This window comes from Syngnathus typhle, linkage group LG2, assembly GCF_033458585.1.
Source record: "Syngnathus typhle isolate RoL2023-S1 ecotype Sweden linkage group LG2, RoL_Styp_1.0, whole genome shotgun sequence".
In the NCBI taxonomy this organism is placed as follows: Eukaryota; Metazoa; Chordata; class Actinopteri; order Syngnathiformes; family Syngnathidae; genus Syngnathus; species Syngnathus typhle.
The window spans coordinates 25,436,374-25,457,438 of NC_083739.1; the positions used below are offsets into that span (position 1 = coordinate 25,436,374).

Here is a 21,065-nt window from a genome sequence, read left to right on the forward strand (position 1 = left end):
AAAACCCGCGTCAGTTCGATTCCCACATTGGGCGTCATTATTTATTTTACTCTTTATCCTTCCCGGTTATCATTTTCAACGGTTATCATTTGTAACTTTTGTCATTCGCATTCAACATTCATTACATTAAGCAATTTCCACCACTTTGATTACGCATTCGCATTCAACAAACACATTCATTACATTAACCAAATTCAACCAGCAAGAAGGAAGGATCCTCATTAGCTCAGTCGGAAACACAATGGAAATGTCAACCCGAGCCAGTTTCCTGTAGTGGGTTCGATTCCCACATTGGGAGTCATAAATTATTTTACTCTTTATTCTTCCCCCTTATCATTTTCAACGCTTATCATTTGTACCTTTTTTGTAACATCTGTAACGTTTCATTTTTAACGCTTATCATTTGTACCTTTTTGTAACATGTATTTGTAACATTTTCCCACTTATTTCACAATTATCTATTTTCCTTTTGTATTCTTCCCGCTCATCATTTTTAACGCTTAACGTTTGTAACTTAACATCTGCCTTCGCCTTCACACGCAATTTCTTCCGAAATTGCAATTCTAGTTATTATTATTCTTCTATTTTATTCTCCACACTTTTTCGACACGTTTCATCTTCCACATAATTCATCCGATTCACTCCATTCCACTTTTCACGTATTCCAAATATTCACGCGACGAGCGCTTCCATTTTTCTCGTTCCGAAAATTTACCGATTCCGCAAAATTCCCAAAATTCCGACAAATTTTTCCCCATTCATTCTTAATGGCACATTCGACATTTCACATTTACGTCGTTCCAATTTCAAATTCACATCATTCAACACATTCTAATCACATTCGGAAGGATTCTCGACATTCCCAAAATTCCCAAATTCGAAAATTTCACGTTTTCACGTTAAAAATTCCGACAAATTTTCACAAAATTTCGTTTTTCACCTCTAACTTCTACATTTTTCAACCGATTCAACTCGTTCAAACTTTCAACTGTTCATCCTTTGCCTACCTATTCCACAACGTCCCACTTACCAAAAACTTCACATCTTTTATTTTGAAATTCAACCAAAATTCTCTAAAATTTCGTTTTTCTACTCTAATTTCTACATTTTTCAACCGATTCAACCCATTCCAACTTTCAACTGTTCATTATTTTTCTACCGATTCCACAACTTCCCACTTACCAAAAGCTTCACATCTTTTATTTTGAAATTCACACCCAATTCCCTTTCCCTTCTCATTTCTACATTTTTCAACCGATTCAACCCATTCCAACTTTCAACTGTTCATCATTTTTCGACCTATTCCACAACTTCCCATTTACCAAAAACTTCACATCTTTTATTTTGAAATTCACACCCAATTCCCTTTTCCCTTCTCATTTCTACATTTTTCAACCGATTCAACCCATTCCAACTTTCAACTGTTCATCATTTTTCTACCTATTCCACAACTTCCCACTTACCAAAAATTTCACATCTTTTATTTTGAAATTCAACCAAGATTCTCTCAAATTCCGTTTTTGTACTCTAATTTCTACATTTTTCAACCGATTCAACCCATTCCAACTTTCAACTGTTCATCATGTTTCTACCTATTCCACAACTTCCCAAAAACTTCACATCTTTTATTTTGAAATTCACACCCAATTCCTTTTTCCCTTCTCATTTCTACATTTTTCAACCGATTCAACCCATTCCAACTTTCAACTGTTCATCATTTTTCTACCTATTCCACAACTTCCCACTTACCAAAAACTTCAATTCTTTTATTTTGAAATTCACACCTAATTCCCTTTTCCCTTCTCATTTCTACATTTTTCAACCGATTCAACCCATTCCAACTTTCAACTGTTCATCATTTTTCTACCTATTCCACAACTTCCCACTTACCAAAAACTTCACATCTTTTATTTTGAAATTCACACCCAATTCCCTTTTCCCTTCTCATTTCTACATTTTTCAACCGATTCAACCCATTCCAACTTTCAACTGTTCATCATTTTTCGACCTATTCCACAACTTCCCACTTACCAAAAACTTCACATCTTTTATTTTGAAATTCACACCCAATTCCCTTTTCCCTTCTCATTTCTACATTTTTCAACCGATTCAACCCATTCCAACTTTCAACTGTTCATCATTTTTCGACCTATTCCACAACTTCCCAAAACCTTCACATCTTTTATTTTGAAATTCACACCCAATTCCTTTTTCCCTTCTCATTTCTACATTTTTCAACCAATTCAACCCATTCCAACTTTCAACTGTTCATCATTTTTCGACCTATTCTACAACTTCCCACTTACCAAAAACTTCACATCTTTTATTTTGAAATTCGCCACAAATTCTCCAAATATTCTACATTTCTCAAGTAATTCAACACGTTTCAACATCGTTCGGCAGCATTCCCCGAAGAAGTTATTCATACATTTCGCCTTCACACGCAATTTCTCCAGAAATTGCAAAATTCTAGTTATTATTATTATTCTACTTATTCTGCCCACTTTTTCGGCGCTTAACTACTTCCACATACTTCAACCGATTCACTCCATTCCACTTTTCACTTATTCCAAATATTCATGGCAACACTGCTTAGATTTTTTTCCTTCCAAAAATTTTCCGTTTTCACAAAATTCACAAATTTATGGCGAATTTTGCCCCATTCATTCTTAATGGGAGATTCAACATTTCACATTTACGTTGTTCCAGTTTCAAATTCACATAATTCAACACATTCAAATCACATTGGGGACATTCCCAAACTTGCCAAATTCAACATTTTCACGTTTTCATCTTTTATTTTGAAATTCACACCCAATTCCTTTTTCCCTTTTCCCTTCTCATTTCTACATTTTTCAACCGATTCAACCCATTCCAACTTTCAACTGTTCATCATTTTTCTACCTATTCTACCTATTTCTCAACTTCCCACTTACCAAAAAATTCACATCTTTTATTTTGAAATTCACGCCCAATTCCTTTTTCCCTTCTCATTTCTACATTTTTCAACCGATTCAACCCATTCCAACTTTCAACTGTTTATCATTTTTCTACCTATTCCACAACTTCCCACTTACCAAAAAATTCACATCTTTTATTTTGAAATTCACGCCCAATTCCCTTTTCCCTTCTCATTTCTACATTTTTCAACCGATTCAACCCATTCCAACTTTCAACTGTTCATCATTTTTCTACCTATTCCACAACTTCCCACTTACCAAAAAATTCACATCTTTTATTTTGGAATTCACGCACAATTCCTTTTTCCCTTCTCATTTCTACATTTTTCAACCGATTCAACCCATTCCAACTTTCAACTGTTCATCATTTTTCTACCTATTCCCCAACTTCCCACTTACCAAAAAATTCACATCTTTTATTTTGAAATTCACGCCCAATTCCTTTTTCCCTTCTCATTTCTACATTTTTCAACCGATTCAACCCATTCCAACTTTCAACTGTTCATCATTTCTTTACCTATTCCACAACTTAACAAAAACTTCACATCTTTTATTTTGAAATTCACACCCATTTCCTTTTTCCTTTCTCATTTCCACATTTTTCAACCGATTCAACTCGTTTCAACGTCATTCTGCAACATTCCTTAAATATTTATTCAACTTCTTCACCTTCACACGCAATTCCTTCAGGAATTGCAAATTCTAGTTATTATTCAACTTATTCCGCTCACTTTTTCGCCGATTAACTACTTCCACATACTTCAACCGATTCACTCCGTTCCACTTTTCACTTATTCCAAATACTCATGGCATGGGTGCTCATATTTTTCTCGTTCCAAAAATTTTCCGTTTTCGCAAAATTCACAAATTTACGGCGATTTTTGCCCCATTCATTCTTAATGGCAGATTCAACATTTCACATTTATGTTGTTCCAGTTTGAAATTCACATAATTCAACACATTCAAATCACATTGGGGACATTCCCAAACTTGCCAAATTCAACATTTTCACGTTTTCATCTTTTATTTTGAAATTCACACCCAATTCCTTTTTCCCTTTTCCCTTCTCATTTCTACATTTTTCAACCGATTCAACCCATTCCAACTTTCAACTGTTCATCTTTTCTCTACCTATTCCACAACTTCCCACTTACCAAAAACTTCACATCTTTTATTTTGAAATTCAACCAAAATTCTCTAAAATTTCCTTTTTTCTACTCTAATTTCTACATTTTTCAACCGATTCTACCCATTCCAACTTTCAACTGTTCATAATTTTTCTACCTATTCCACAACTTCCCACTTACCAAAAAATTCACATCTTTTATTTTGAAATTCACTCCCAATTCCTTTTTCCCTTCTCATTTCTACATTTTTCAACCGATTCAACCCAATCCAACTTTCAACTGTTCATCTTTTTTCTACCTATTCCACAACTTCCCACTTTCCAAAAAATTCACTTCTTTTATTTTGAAATTCACTCCCAATTCCTTTTTCCCTTCTCATTTCTACATTATTCAACCGATTCAACCCATTCCAACTTTCAACTGTTCATCATTTTTCTACCTATTCCACAACTTCCCACTTACCAAAAACTTCACGTCTTTTATTTTGAAATTCACACCCACTTCCTTTTTCTCTTCTCATTTCTACATTTTTCAACCGATTCAACCCATTTCAACTTTCAACCGTTCATCATTTCTTTACCTATTCCACAACTTCCCACTTGCCAAAAACTTCACATCTTTTATTTTGAAATTCACAGCTAATTCCTTTTTCCCTTCTCATTTCTACATTTTTCAACCGATTCAACCCATTCCAACTTTCAACTGTTCATCATTTTTCTACCTATTCCACAACTTCCCACTTAACAAAAACTTCACATCTTTTATTTTGAAATTCACAGCTAATTCCTTTTTCCTTTCTCATTTCTACATTTTTCAACCGATTCAACCCATTCCAACTTTCAACTGTTCATCATTTTTCTACCTATTCCACAACTTCCCAAAAACTTCACATCTTTTATTTTGAAATTCACACAATTCCCTTTTCCTTTCTCATTTCTACATTTTTCAACCGATTCAACCCATTCCAACTTTCAACTGTTCATCATTTTTCTACCTATTCCACAACTTCCCACTTACCAAAAACTTCACATCTTTTATTTTGAAATTCACACCCAATTCCTTTTTCCCTTCTCATTTCTACATTTTTCAACCGATTCAACCCATTTCAACTTTCAACTGTTCATCATTTTTCTACCTATTCCACAACTTACCAAAAATTTCACATCTTTTATTTTGAAATTCACAGCCAATTCCTTTTTTCCTTCTCATTTCTACATTTTTCAACCGATTCAACTCGTTTCAACATCATTCTGCAGCATTCCTTCAATATGTATTCAACTTCTTCACCTTCACACGCAATTCCTTCAGGAATTGCAAATTCTAGTTATTATTATTATTCAACTTATTCCGCTCACTTTTTCGCCGATTAACTACTTCCACATACTTCAACCGATTCACTCCGTTCCACTTTTCACTTATTCCAAATATTCATGGCATGGGTGCTCACTTTTTTTTCCTTCCAAAAATTTTCCGTTTTCGCAAAATTCACAAATTTACGGCGATTTTTGCCCCATTCATTCTTAATGGCAGATTCAACATTTCACATTTACGTTCTTCCTGTTTAAAATTCACATAATTCAACACATTCAAATCACATTGGGGACATTCCCAAACTTGCCAAATTCAACATTTTCACGTTTTCATCTTTTATTTTGAAATTCACACCCAATTCCTTTTTCCCTTTTCCCTTCTCATTTCTACATTTTTCAACCGATTCAACCCATTCCAACCTTCAACTGTTCATCTTTTCTCTACCTATTCCAGACTTCCCACTTACCAAAAACTTCACATCTTTTATTTTGAAATTCAACCAAAATCCTCTAAAATTTCGTTTTTCTACTCTAATTTCTACATTTTTCAACCGATTCAACCCATTCCAACTTTCAACTGTTCATCAGTTTTCTACCGATTCCACAACTTCCCACTTACCAAAAGCTTCACATCTTTTATTTTGAAATTCACACCCAATTCCTTTAACCTTCTCATTTCTACATTTTTCAACCGATTCAACCCATTCCAACTTTCAACTGTTCATCATTTTTCTACCTATTCCACAACTTCCCACTTACCAAAAACTTCACATCTTTTATTTTGAAATTCACACCCAATTTCCTTTTCCCTTCTCATTTCTACATTTTTCAACCGATTCAACCCATTCCAACTTTCAACTGTTCATCATTTTTCTACCTATTCCACAACTTCCCACTTACCAAAAACTTCACATATTTTATTTTGAAATTCAACCAAAATTCTCTCAAATTCCGTTTTTGTACTCTAATTTCTACATTTTTCAACCGATTCAACCCATTCCAACTTTCAACTGTTCATCATTTTTCTACCTATTCCACAACTTCCCAAATACTTCACATCTTTTATTTTGAAATTCACACCCAATTCCTTTTTCCCTTCTCATTTCTACATTTTTCAACCGATTCAACCCATTCCAACTTTCAACTGTTCATCATTTTTCTACCTATTCCACAACTTCCCACTTACCAAAAACTTCACATCTTTTATTTTGAAATTCACACCCAATTCCCTTTTCCCTTCTCATTTCTACATTTTTCAACCCATTCAACCCATTCCAACTTTCAACTGTTCATCATTTTTCTACCTATTCCACAACTTCCCACTTCCAAAAAACTTCACATCTTTTATTTTGAAATTCACACTCAATTCCCTTTTCCCTTCTCATTTCTACATTTTTCAACCGATTCAACCCATTCCAACTTTCAACTGTTCATCATTTTTCTACCTATTCCACAACTTCCCACTTACAAAAAACTTCACATCTTTTATTTTGAAATTCACACCCAATTCCCTTTTCCCTTCTCATTTCTACATTTTTCAACCGATTCAACCCATTCCAACTTTCAACTGTTCATCATTTTTCGACCTATTCCACAACTTCCCAAAACCTTCACATCTTTTATTTTGAAATTCACACCCAATTCCTTTTTCCCTTCTCATTTCTACATTTTTCAACCGATTCAACCCATTCCAACTTTCAACTGTTCATCATTTTTCTACCTATTCCACAACTTACCAAAAACTTCACATCTTTTATTTTGAAATTCACCACAAATTCTCCAAATTTTCTACATTTCTCAAGTAATTCAACACGTTTCAACATCATTCGGCAGCATTCCCCGAAGAAGTTATTCATACATTTCGCCTTCACACGCAATTTCTCCAGAAATTGCAAAATTCTAGTTGCATGTGTTACTGTCATTCTGTTCCTGTCTTTGGTAATGTCACCCTGTCTTTTTGTTCCACGACTTTGTCGGTCAGTCCTGTTGTTGGTTTTGTTGTACCATGACTTTATTTAAAAAAAAAAAAAAAAAAAAAAATTTTAAAAAAAGAAAATTAATTTTTTTTTTCTTTGTACCCATGTATAATACGCACCCCAGATTTTAGGACAATAAATTAGTAAAATATTGCGCACTATACACGGAAAAAAACGGTAGTCCTTTTTTTATTTCAGGAGGACAACTGGCTGCACACTCCAGTACACACGATGGGACAGAAGAAGACTGCACATTTTTTTTCGTTTGCATTGTTCGTTCAGTGCTTGTGGATAATATTTGGATAAGTTTGGATTTTTATCTCATAAATAAGAGGACAGGTGACTGCAGGCTGTTTGCATTTTTTGTTCAGTGGGTTGGGTAAATTTGGATTTTTATTTCTTAAATACGAGGACTCAAATAGACACCGGGTATTTTATTTGAAATTAAGCATCAACCATGCACGTGCACTCATAAAGAGGGAGGTGAGGCAGTGCAGTCAACATGGTTTCCTCAGATGTCACCATAAGTTGTTAAAAAATGAATAATATAATAAAACATACCGTAATTTCCGGACTATAAACCGCACCGGACTATAAGCCGCACCAGCTAAAATTCGGGGATATTTTAGTTTTTTCATATATAAGCCGCACCGGACGATAATCCGCACATGCACACGAGTTTTTTACAAAGAAAGACAGTACACAGAAAGGCTTTTTAAAGTTTTAATAACATACTTTGTTAGGGTGGTGCCCACTCTAACTTATTTAGCAAGAACCACACAGGAGTCAAGCAAGTCATTTTAGACACCTGCAGGCGGAGAGTTCACTCGTCGCTGTGCTTACAGCAATGGTCGAATGAAGTCTGACTCAGGCCTCGTCAGGTGCTTATTTATTGAGAGAAACAAAGTGGGGTTGAAAGTGGGGGTGTGGGAACACACAGGATAGGGTGAAGACGCTCCCCTGCTGATCAAAGCATGGCAGGGGGCCTTTTACGATTTTCTGTAAACAAAGCAACTTTGATTGCTTCCTCTGCGTCTAGTCAATCAGTTGAAAAGATCTTAGCACTTTGGTCAACTACTTTTGTCTAGACAGGACAAGCTAGTTAAATTATTACAGGTTACATTCCAACATAATCATACGATGAAGATATTCTGCAAACCCTAACATATCCCTCCTGTTTTATCATATGATTATGTCAACCTCGATCAGTCAAACTTAAGTAAGAAAATACAATGAAAGCAATAACTTCCAGTGAAGATGAGGTTTTTCCTCAATACTCCAGTCCAAATTGTGTGTGTAATTTAAAAACCTGTGGCCAGATTAATTGCAGGAAAAGAGTTACACGGTCCCTCTGCCTTAGGCGACCAGAAAGCTATCAATAATAACAATACAATACAAAAATTGCTCGTGATTGTTCAGCCGTTGGGGGCTTGGCACGCCCATTGGCGGAGGGTGAGCACGATTCTCACCCCCTTCGCAGATCTGCTCCGTCCGGGGAGAACTTGGAAATCGTGGTCGTTGTCTTCAGTGGCTCAGGGTGGACTACCTGACCACCAAGGGGAAAGAGGATTATTCTGCCTCTGTATGAACTGGGGGCGGGGACTGTCGATGGCTGATCTGGTTCCTTGCAGGAACCCTTCACTGGGACAGATGATACCACGAATCTCCTTTGTCGGCCAGCCGGACGGCATGTGAGATGCGCTCCACCAATTTATAGAGTCCAGTCGACGCAGGCTCCGTCCCCCTCCTTCTTGGGACCTTCAGCCAGAACGTTGGGGTGATCTGGACCTCGGTCTTTGCTTCCGTATCCGCAGTAGTTTGCTGACCAAATCCCGATCTGGATCCGCCACCGAAAGAACAGCAGCACGTCCGGAAAACAGCAAAAAACAGCACCTTTTCTGCAACCTTTGCATTAGTCATTTGAGATGTTTCTTCTGCTCCTCTCATCACTGTTTTGGTTGCCCTGGTTACAGAGGCGTTGCTACACCAAAGGGAGGGAAGATTGTGTCTGTAGCAACGTTGATTAGCTAAGGAATGTAGTGTGGTGTGAATTAGCACTTCATTGTCGGCCCGTGACCCCCGCAGAGTTTGTCCATCTGTTCTTCTCCAGTTGTTGGCCGAGTCGTCCGCGAGTGAGATCAGATAACTTCAATTGCCGCTTTCCTGTGGAACAATGCAACTAGACCTTTGCTAGACTTTATCTACTTACCGTTTTTTTCCGTGTATAGTGCGCCCCCATGTATAATACGCACCCTAAAAATGGCATGCTGATGCTGGAAAAAAGCCTGTACCCATGTATAATAATTTTTATGAATTTTTTTTAATTTTTTTTTTTAAGTCCCAATGATCGTCACACACGCAGGGAGGCAATGGGTCCCATTTTTATAGTCTTTGGTATGGTCTTAACTAGGCTGGATGTAATTTTTTTTGTTAGCGTTGATTTCTCCGACTGCCCGTAAACGCACCACCGCGCTCCGTGCGCGCACGGGACAGCAAACGAGCAGGTGATCGAGCAAGCGTCTGATACGAGAGCATTGCGGTCGCATGGAGCGTGTTTGAAGTGAACAGCAGAGAAGAAAGGAACAAGGCAAAGTGTTGTGAAATAAAATGCACAGAACGGATGCGCAAGACACGTCAGCTATATAAAGAGCAAGAGTTGTTTTCTTCCTATTAGTTTCAATTTACAATTTAATTAGCAGTTTCAATCAGCAAATAACAAAATGCGTATTACAGGTAATATTTTATTTCACAACACTTTGCCTTGTTCCTTTGGTCTCTGCTGTTCATCCTAAAACACAAAGGCGCTCTTTAAGATATGCGACAGTGAGCGCCCGGCGCGCTGCGGTTGCGCGACCGCACCAAATTAAGCTCCCTGCGCAGTGCGCACTGAGGTCCACTTAAATTTTAGAAAGTACATCAGGACTTTAAAAATATCTTCTAAATTTTAGCGACGGCTCTGTCGCAATAATCGACCAGCGCGGTGCAGTTGGGCGGTCGGCGGCGCGCTACGGTTGAGCGTTCTCTCTCGCGCTCTCTCTCTCGCACACACGCGCACACACGCAAACCGGATATCATACGGAGGCCGATGTTACAGATGCGCAGAACGGATGCGCAAGACACGTCAGCTATATAAAGAGCGAGAGTTCAGTTCTCTACCTAAATCCGTATTACAGGTAATATTTTATTTCACAACACTTTGCCTTGTTCCTTTCTTCTCTGCTGTTCACTTCAAACACGCTCCATGCGACCGCAATGCTCTCGTATCAGACGCTTGCTCGATCACCTGCTCGTTTGCTGTCCCGTGCGCGCACGGAGCGCGGTGGTGCGTTTACGGGCAGTCGGAGAAATCAACGCCAACAAAAAAAATTACAGTCAGCCTAGTTAAGACCATACCAAAGACTATAAAAATGGGACCCATTGCCTCCCTGCGTGTGTGACGATCATTGGGACTTAAAAAAAAAAAAAAAAAAAAAAAAAAAAAAAAAAAAAAATTTTTGTACTCATGTATAATCGCACCCCAGATTTTAGGACAATAAATTAGTTAAATTTTGCGCACTATACACGGAAAAAAACGGTAGTACATTAACACGCAATAACAATGAGTGACTTGTCCTAAACACTTGAACAAACATTGAGTAAATATGGGATAACTTGTACGCAACTACTTCAAACTGTGTTTAACACTTAACAAAGAAAAACAGTTCTGATCAACAACAATCTATGAACCAAATCTACAGTTAACTAAAAGGAATGGAGTTTCTTTCAACCAAATAAGAACATTTTGCCTATGCAAATAAGCTCTGCTCATTGTTAGTGAAGGCCTCTTACACGGATCAAAAGACATCCCTGTCACTAAAGAGGAGGCCTACAGGTCTGGCAGGCCAAGGCTTCACTTAAATTATTCCAACATTTCCCTCCTGTTTATCACACATTTGCTCAATTTTTACATTACCAAAAACAACCACTTCTCTTGATTTTCAGTTGTCGGATCACAAGTATGCGCACAAATATTTCCACCAAAAAGGATAAATGTTGCGACATCATCATTCGGAAACACACAGATCTGGGAAAAAGTCTGTACACTCAAGTGCAAAAATAGCGTCATCATCATCGTTATCATCAACATGCTGCCGTTCAGACATTAGGCATACCCGGGCCATCTCGTCGTCCATGGGCGAGATTGCTGTAGTGATAAGACGATTAAACAGAGCACGGAGACATGGAATACAACAACATCCACACAAGGTGAGTATAGCAGTAATTGAGGACACAAGGGCTTTATACTTCCCAAAAGCAGTCATCCACTTGTTGTGCTCTTTCATCCTCGTGTCGAGAGATTGCAAGCTTGCAATCACCTTCGTCAGGCTCCCATCAGGGGCGGTGTCATTCCGGATGAAGGTGCAGCATTGTTCCCTGAACATTGCGCAGACCCTTCCTTTCCCAGACAACAACATAACAAGAGCATTGCGGTTCTGGATTGACATTAGGGAAGGCGTCGCTAGCTGTTCGTGCACTGCCTCAAGTCCCGCTTGTGTCCGTTTGCCCAATTTCTGCATGTTGCAATGGATGTAATTTATCCTGTCAACGTTCTTGTTCATCGTCCACCAGCAGCAAATGGAGGACTCCCATCCCGCTTCAATTTGGTCGATTAATTCTTATTAATCAGGAACTCCTCTGGGGACTCTAATTGCATCAATTTCAGTCAGGTCATCGCCGCCTCTCAAATTTAAAGATATTATGTTTTTGTTTTTTCCAGCTTTTTCCCAGATCTTGGCATGTCGATACATATACAATTTTGGTTGACTACTTTCTCTAAAAGCAATGGTTTCTTTTCTTTTTTCTCTTTTTTGTTTCTTTCAACGGATATTATATAGAACACTCTGTCGCACATTTCACAATCAGTAAACAAACTATCCACATTCATTTTCGAGATATTGATTCCATTTTTTAACATCTACAGCAGTTGTTGACAAACTATTATTTCTTTACATAACCCTTCTGCCACTGTTAAGGCATTCAATGTTTATTTTGAAGCCAATTCAATCCATTTTTAGAATGCATCTATTATGACCAGGCATTATAACCCTGTGGATTGTGTTAAGCACATGTTAAACAAGCTCTACAAAAAAAATAATTTATAAACGTTTTGAATATGAATCAAATTCATATGTTGTATAAAGCTGACTGAACTGCCCTTCCATCCCCCCTGTTGAGCCAGGTGTCAACGGCACGTGACAACACCATGGCTCAATACAGCTGCCCATTTGTATCGTTTCCCTTCCTTTCTCAACGTAACAACCCAATCCACCAATCGAATAAAAAAATAAATAAAAAATAAACAAAATAACTGCTGGCAAAATAATACAATAGTTAACTGTTGTAGTTTCATAACTTTAACTAACTCAATCGCTCTCTTATTCTCAAATTTTAAATTTAGCTTTGAAATGTTGCTATTTCATAATTGTACATCATCTAATTGCAGAAAACAAGTTCTTTCCATCTCTCAAATTTTGTCTAACCAAGGATAGGCAATAAAGGAGCGTGGACCAGTTTCTGCCCATAAACAAATTGCTCGCTTTTTTATTTTTCCTTCCTATCTTAACAATATCGGTTTTGTTTTGCGGTGCAAATCAGATAGACTACAGATAAATTCTTTAGTGCACCTATATTATATATATACCGAAGGAGCGAATTTCATCCTTTTAACACATAACACAACACACAGACAACACAAAAACAGCAGAGACACAGCTCACAAACAATACCAACAAACAACGCTGCGCAAACGCCAACCTCTTTTTTGACGTTTTGGTTGTACTTTTTCTCTTTTTTTTCTTTTCTTTTCTTTTTTTTCTTTCCTCAGTGCCTTTTATCCTTCGTGCAACTATTGTCACACCTTCCCTAGGCATGTCCCTGCTTCAATATCACTTGCTACCACGCACTAAGCACACCCCTGGAGTGGGTACGACCCCACTCCGCGCGCAGCCACAGCAAGGGAAGCAAGAGGGGGGGGGCCCGGCATTTTCATACTGATTTATCCAAGCCTGGCCAGTACTGGGACAATCAATGCCGTCGTCCCCCACCCGCGCCAACCCAGCAAACAGCTACCCGCAGAGTCCAGAGCCCCACACCTACATCAGTCTCCCCCACAATCAAATTACAATATCAATCACCACAGGACACCTACACCCTTTTCACACCACAATACCACACTCCCCCCTCCACAGTCCAGTCTAAGTGGAGACAATGGAAGGCAGGAAGGCACAGGTGAGACCCCGAAGGAGCAAGCCCCTGCAGCCCTCCCACAAACGAATTACAACCAACAACAAAAGCACAAATCACTTATGTCTGTTTGGGAGGATCACAACAGCCAAACGTTACAAATGACAAACCACAAGACGCAGGTCTTGGAACCACATCAACGACCGCCAAACGCAAATGCCGGGTCAAGGACTGTTCTTCGTCTGTTCTTTGTAACTCTTGTCAAAAGCAACCTTTATTTTTCTTTTGTTTGTATTTGTTTCTTTTTTGTTTTTCTTTCCTTCCTAGCATCTAACTTACTCAAAATCATTCTTCCTTCAAAGTCGCTCAACTACTTGTCCATAGCAGTCTCCAACAACTTCAACCATTCAACCTGTATTTTCCCTTCAGTCGGGCATTCAGTCATCAATGGTCATTTGCTTCTCACACACAGCCTCCAAAAAGGAGTCTTTCTATCACATTGGTCCCAATTCATCCAAGCTTTCCACACAACATTCATATACCATTTCCAACTCAAGGTTTCCGATAGAACAATCCACCAATCCCAAAAAAACTCAACACAAAAAAAAACTGCTGGCAAATTAATCAGAATCTTTCCTTTGTTTTCAAATTTAAAGAACTCAACCTCTCAGATTTAGCTCGCATATAGAAGTTTGTACATTCTTACAACACAACCAATCAATAATTTCTATTAAATGTAGCATACAATGTCTCCGTATTAGCATGAGCGATCAAAAAAAAAAGGGGGGGGGGGCTTGACATGTTGAAAATTTGGCTTCTCCTCTGCCTCTTCCTCCACCCTTTGATTGGTATTGTTTTACACGACGACACTCTTTTGACCAGTGTCCACGTTTCCCACAGTTCCAACAGTTGTCAGAACCTGATGGGGGTTTTGAATTATATGGCAGCTTGCGACCTCTAACTCTTCCTCTGCCCCTTTGGGAACTTCGGAAGAAGACCGTTGTATCTTCATCTAGATCATTACCATCATCTAGATGAAATACATCAGAACATTTGCCTTTCTCAATCGTCACAACACAAGCAGTGCCTGCTTCCACCAAGTGTTTCCTCACCCAGTTGCCTAAGTCGGGGGGTGAAACAGTGAGGAGAACATTTCTAAGATGTTGCTGATAAGCACTCTCAGCTGCATCATCGAATGGGATGCCACTGTGCACCCAGAACACGTGAGTTATTAACAAAGAAAGACTGGACACAGAAAGCTTTTTAGAGTTTTAATAACATACCTTAACACTGCCTGTGACGCGGCAGTAATACCCCAGCAACACGGAAGTAACACATCACTAGTAGGGTTTGATTAAATAAAACATACCGGTAAAAGTCCCTGAGACGCGGCGGTAACACAGCAGCAACACGGTAGCACAGCACTAACAGGGCTGATTAAAAAATCATACAAGTAAAAAAAAGAGCTTCATCGTCTTCATCTTCCCCCTGTGCATTGAAACCATCGAAGTCTTCCGATTGGAATAGCGTTAGTTATCCTTTGCCACACACTTTCTCAGTATCTCTTTCGTCGTCGGTTTTATGCATTTCTTCTAGCATTTTCCATGATGAGGGCCTGTTCATGCTAATTTCATTCATGCACGAAGCGCTAAATTACATTAAACTAGCGAGCGACACGTATAGCTCCAGAGTAGACGGGACCACGAAATAAAGAAAAGGGTAACGCAACACAATGTCATCAACACCCACTGCCTTTAGCTTAAAAGCGGCATCATATGCATTTCTTTTGTCCCCCATAATGACGGTTTGTGTATAAAAGCTTCCTTTCAGTAATGTTCGTCTTGATCTCGTTCTGTCTCTTCTTTGTGTGAATTATACGGCACTATTTGCCTGGCCGATGGACGTGCGATCAACACACCACTTTTCTCCCCAGTGACCGTGTCCATATATCCCTCCGCCCAGCAAAGCGGTGCTGCACAACAGCAGTCCACAGCCTTTTTACAAGTGTATAAAAGTGATCAAGTCATCACAAAAATCACAGAAAAAAATCAAATATAAGCCCCCCATAATGACGATTTGTGTATAAACGCTTCCTTTCAGTATTGTCCATCTTGATCTTGTTCTGTCTAATCTTTATGTAAATTTTATGGCACTATTTGCCTGGCGGATGGACGTGTGATCAACACACCACTTTTCTCCCTAGTGACCGTGTCCATATATCCCTCCGCCCAGCAAAGCGGTGCCGCACAACAGCAGTCCACAGCCTTTTTACAAGTGTATAAAAGTGATCAAGTAATCACAAAAATCACGGAAAAAATCAAATATAAGCCCCCCATAATGACGATTTGTGTATAAACGCTTCCTTTCAGTATTGTCCATCTTGATCTTGTTCTGTCTAATCTTTGTGTAAATTTTATGGCACTATTTGCCTGGCGGATGGACGTGTGATCAACACACCACTTTTCTCCCCAGTGACCGTGTCCATATATCCCTCCGCCCAGCAAAGCGGTGCCGCACAACAGCGGTCCACAGCCTTTTTACGAGTGTATAAAAGTGATCAAGTCATCACAAAAATCACGGAAATAATCATATACAAGCCCCCCATAATGATGGTTTGTGTATAAAAGCTTCTTTCAGTAATGTCCGTCTTGATCTAGTTCTGTCTCATCTTTGTGTAAATTTTACGGCACTATTTGCCTGGTGGATGGACATGCGATCAACACACCACTTTTCTCCCCAGTGACCATGTCATACATCCCTCCGCCCAGCAAAGCGGTGCCGCACAACAGCGGTCCACAGTCTTTTTACGAGTGTATAAAAGTGATCATCGTGACAAAAATCACGGAAAAAATCCTATATAAGCCGCAGGGTTCAAAATCTGAGAAAAAAGTCCCGGTTTATAGTCCGAAATTTACGGTAAATAGATTGGGGACCGCTGCTATAAGCAATGAATTGAATTCAAAACAGTGCAACACACCAGGAGACATAGTAGTATTCAGTCATATATTATTTATTCTCTGCAAGAATTACTATTTGTACCGTACTGATGAACTGAGAGTGGAGACATCTCGATGAAAACTATATTTGTCTGACTTACACTGGCTACAGGTGGCCAAGGCAGGTATATCAGAAAGTGCAGCACAATGACCATTCAATTGACACACCGTGACAAAAATTGTTCATGCCTTAATGAATTTAAGATTCTGACAACAACCTGACTTGGGACATTTTAATTGTGGGTAAAGTGACGGTGATTGGTGAGCTCCAGAGACTCCACTGGCCCAGACCCAGGAGGTCCATAGTACACACCTGAAACACGTACTCCCTTCCTGGGCTCAGACCCTTCAGCTCCATGGCGGTACTCTCCAAAGGAAACTGCAGGAACCAGAAGGCCACAATCATCAAGGGTACAAAGACAGTGTCAGTTTGTCCGTCCGTCCGTCTATAGCAGTGCTTCTCAATTATTTTCTGTTACGCCCCCCCTTAGCAAGAAGAAAACTATTCGCGCCCCCCCCCCTCCCCACAGTGACTATCCCAGTGCTTCTCAATTATTTTCTGTTACGCCCCCCCCCTAGCAAGAAGAAAACTATTTGCGCCCCCCCTCCCCACCGTGACTATCCTAACTTGTCTTGTAAGTCGTAAAATGTTGCACTGTCGCAAACGTGACAGAAGTAACAATGAGAGCGCCACTGCCCCCTGCTGTAGTAAACGCGCAATTACACCTTATTCTAGTACTGCCAAAAAAAAAGCCTGTTCCCCAGGGTCACACGCGCCCCCCCAGGAATAGCACCGCGCCCCCCAAGGGGGGCGCGCCCCACTATTTGAGAAGCACTGGACTATCCTAACTTGTCTTGTAAGTCGTAAAATGTTGCACTGTCGCAAACGTCACAGAAGCAACAATGAGAGCGCCACTGCCCCCTGCTGGGAAGATGCGCAATTACACTTTATTCTAGTACTGCAAAAAAAAAAAAGCCTGTTCCCCAGGGTCACACGCGCCCCCCCCAGGTATAGCACGGCGCCCCACTATTTGAGAAGCACTGGTCTATAGAAACATACAGTGATCCTTTGTTTATCACTGATAATTGGTTCCAATTTACTATAGCTCACCGTAAAAAAGAACTACCGCTCTGCTCTCGCCGTAGTGGCCGGCTGACGCGCCCTTGTGTTGCTCTGTGGAGGCGTGCATACCCAATACGGAGCTGTGAGCACTAATCAGTGCCACCTGTGCCCTTGTTAATGGCTGATTAGGGCGTGCATTTAAACCCCGCAAGCCCGTCAGTCTGCAGTGGCTAGTCTGCCTCGATACACGTTTGCCTGCCACCTGTTTCTACGACGCCACCTGATTCAGTGTTTCTCCGTGAACGTTTTTGTGAACGCCCTCATTTTGGGGCCATCGAATGGTTTTGAACGTCAATTTACTTTCGCTCAAGGATGCCAGGTTTTCTCTTGGACTTCAAAATTAAACCCCGCTAAACACACTTTAAACAAGGCTTAAACAGGCAGGGGAAAAAGATTTGGCAAGCCCAGTCACAATCGCACGGCGCAATGACAGATGCTCCATTCGATGAAAACTCGTGTTGCATGACGAGCAGTGCCCCCTCCCCCCACTCTTTTGTCAAACGGCAAAATTAAGTTATCACCCTGTGAGAGCATTCAGAAATTTCACGAATTACTCTTAAAGAGATTGTTTCTGTTGTTTTTGTAATTTATTTGCACCTTTACCCTTGCATTTTCATGTCCCAAATTCTAAATGTTTTCTGGTTCTTTGAGCAAACAAGAAAGTGTGAATGAAATGGGTGAAAACAAAGACAAAATCCCAAAATGCCAGAAGGTAACTCATAGTATTTTTTTTTCATTCTTTTTTTTTTTTTTTGATTGGAGGAAGAAAAGCGCTATGAACTTCATTTTTGGAACCATAAACATAGTTCATAAAATTTCAAATATGAACTATGAACTGACCAGTTCATTTAAACATTTCTGAACTGAACTTTGAACTAGTTTGTGTAGAATATTAACTTTCGCAACTCTTAACAGGAGAGTGTTTTATATATATATATATATATAGTGTGTATATATATATATATATATATATATATATATATATATATATATATATATAATATATATGTGTGTGTAGTATACAGGACTGGGGACTCGATCGGACTCGGTCATTTTTGCCGGACTCGGACTCGGTGCTGATTTTGACCGAGTCCACCGAGTCCGACAATAAAAAAAATAAACATTTGTGTTTATTTTTTGTGCGTATTTGCTTCGCTTGAGTTCAATATGGTTTTTGGTCAAACGCGCATTCGCGTGAGGGGAAATCCCGCAAAGGAGGAGGGACAAACAGAGCGATTGGTTTTGCTGGCTTTTTAATGAATGGCGACTGTGACTACGGGGGCCCATTAGGTTCAGAAAAGCTGACAAGACGCTTGCCAAAATGGCAAGGAAAAAATGCACAGCTAAACAAATATATGAGGATGAACACAGGACGTTTTTAACAGAGTTAAAGTTGTTTTTTGTTGAACGCTATGGCAAGCCATTCTGCCTGATATGTCGGCCGTCATTGGCGCATTTAAAAGCTTCAAATGGTCAGCGCCACTTCAGCTCACTTCATGCCAATATCGATAAGGACTTTGCAAAAGGGACTGAATTTCGTAAGCACAAGTTTGGAGACATTGAAAAGTCAGGCAGAAAAATAGGTACAGTTTTTCAAAAAAATTACGAAGCACTCAGAGACTGTCACACTTGCATTTTTTCAACTGGCTTGGAACATTGCACGGGCTAAAAAGCCATACAATGAAGTGGAGTTCGTTAAAATATGCCTCAGTGACATTATTGAATTTTATTTTCATCATGCTGCTGAGAATGCGCGTAGGAATACTGTCCACAGCCCTGCTTGCTTGTTATGAAGACAAATTTAATTGTTGCGTGCGCGCCCGCGCCTACCTGCCTGCGTGCGTGCACGTACAAGACCCACAATGCCCCGCGCGCAGCCAAGATGGAAGAAACCTGAAGCAGCGAGAGAACAATGTTTTGCCTCTAGATTTGGGGGAGAAACGGAGCGTAAGTTACGATCAATGCGGCCACGTTGAGTTGCACTTAGGCTAATGTTTACATTATGTACCAATGTCAAGGACGATTATGTCACCAGCTTATATCATTGATGTGTTTCGATAGTTGTGGGGTCGTCACTAATTATTTGTGTTTAGATAAATGTCTGAGCTATAATGGTGTAATTAATGATTAAAACTTGAAAGTATCTGTTTATTGTATTCGTTTATATGTTTAATAAAGACGAAGTCATCAAGAAACTGTTGTAATTATTTAGATTTTGATCTAAATTAGCCTTGAATAAAGACTAAGCAGTCATATGAATTAAAAGAAAAAATGGACAGCCGGACTCAGACTCATGGTCAAGAGGCCGGACTCGGATATATATGTATATATATATGTATGTGTATATATATATGTATGTGTATATATATATATATATGTATGTGTATATATATATATATATGTATATGTATATATATATATATATGTATATGTATATGTATATATATATATATATATGTATATATATATATATATGTATATATATATATATATATATATGTATATATATATGTATATATATATATATATATATATATGTATATATATATATATATATATATATATATATATATATATATATATATATATATATATATATATATAAGGCGCACCTTCAATGAACGGCCCATTTTAAAACTTTGTCCATATATAAGGCGCACCGGACTATAAGGCGCATAAAATAGAAGCTTTACTGCAACAAACTGAGGTTGACTAGGGTTGCGGTATGCACCCACTAGCCAATAACCAACGAGCCCTCTGTAAACAATCGCGTTTCTCAAACGATCTCCTATAAAATGATCGGAACTGACTAAAGTTCGATGTAACGCATTGGTACTGCTTACCTATGTTTCCCTTCCATATCGATCCGTAGATTTACTCGAAACATTAACAGAGCAGCCTATTTTGACATGAAATAGCCTCGCGCGTATAGCAGCTATCGTTATAGCATTAGCCATCCGCAAAATCCCATGAGCCTCAGCTCGCAATCTCCCATGAGCCTCAGCAAAGTGTAAACCAGGGGTCACCAAACTACCGCCAACCCTGAACAAATTGTATTATTAAACTTTTTTTTTTGGTCATTTTGCCTGCAATGAGAGATAGTAGATGATGGGGAATCGCTTGCCTGCGCATTTACTACCGGAAGCCGTGTCAGAAAGCTCGGTGCACACTCAAGTGCGTGTACGGACATGGCGCACTCGCGCTCTACTTGTATCAGTCCCGAATTTAGAGCGTGGGCTGTGATGACAGCATTCTTGTAATTCGCGCGCTGAGCTTTCAGATGCAGTTTTGCGCTAAAGCCACCCACAAAGCTTCCCCTGGAGTCTTTCCATTAAAATGAGTCGCCCAAGG

General features: G+C 39.3%; 1 protein-coding gene and 1 long non-coding RNA gene across 4 annotated transcripts in view; both read right to left on the reverse strand.

Moving 5' to 3' along the window:
- Window positions 1–8,082: 8,082 nt before the first annotated feature.
- LOC133146760 (uncharacterized) lies at window positions 8,083–9,747 on the reverse strand. Its single transcript, XR_009711420.1, has 2 exons — window positions 9,432–9,747; window positions 8,083–9,210 (listed from the first exon to the last, which is right to left on the reverse strand). It is a non-coding gene; the product is annotated as an uncharacterized LOC133146760 (long non-coding RNA).
- A 6,837-nt stretch (window positions 9,748–16,584) lies between these two features.
- Window positions 16,585–21,065, reverse strand: part of LOC133170841 (interleukin-27 subunit beta-like) — a 131,157-nt gene continuing 126,676 nt past the window's right edge. For 2 of the 3 annotated variants that reach the window (XM_061304018.1, XM_061304010.1), the window contains exon 6: window positions 16,585–16,970. In XM_061304018.1, coding sequence (XP_061160002.1) covers window positions 16,791–16,970 — 180 coding nt within the window. In that variant the 3' untranslated portion in view covers window positions 16,585–16,790. The remainder of the gene's footprint in view (window positions 16,971–21,065) is intronic. The other variant, XM_061304036.1, reaches the window with a different exon arrangement.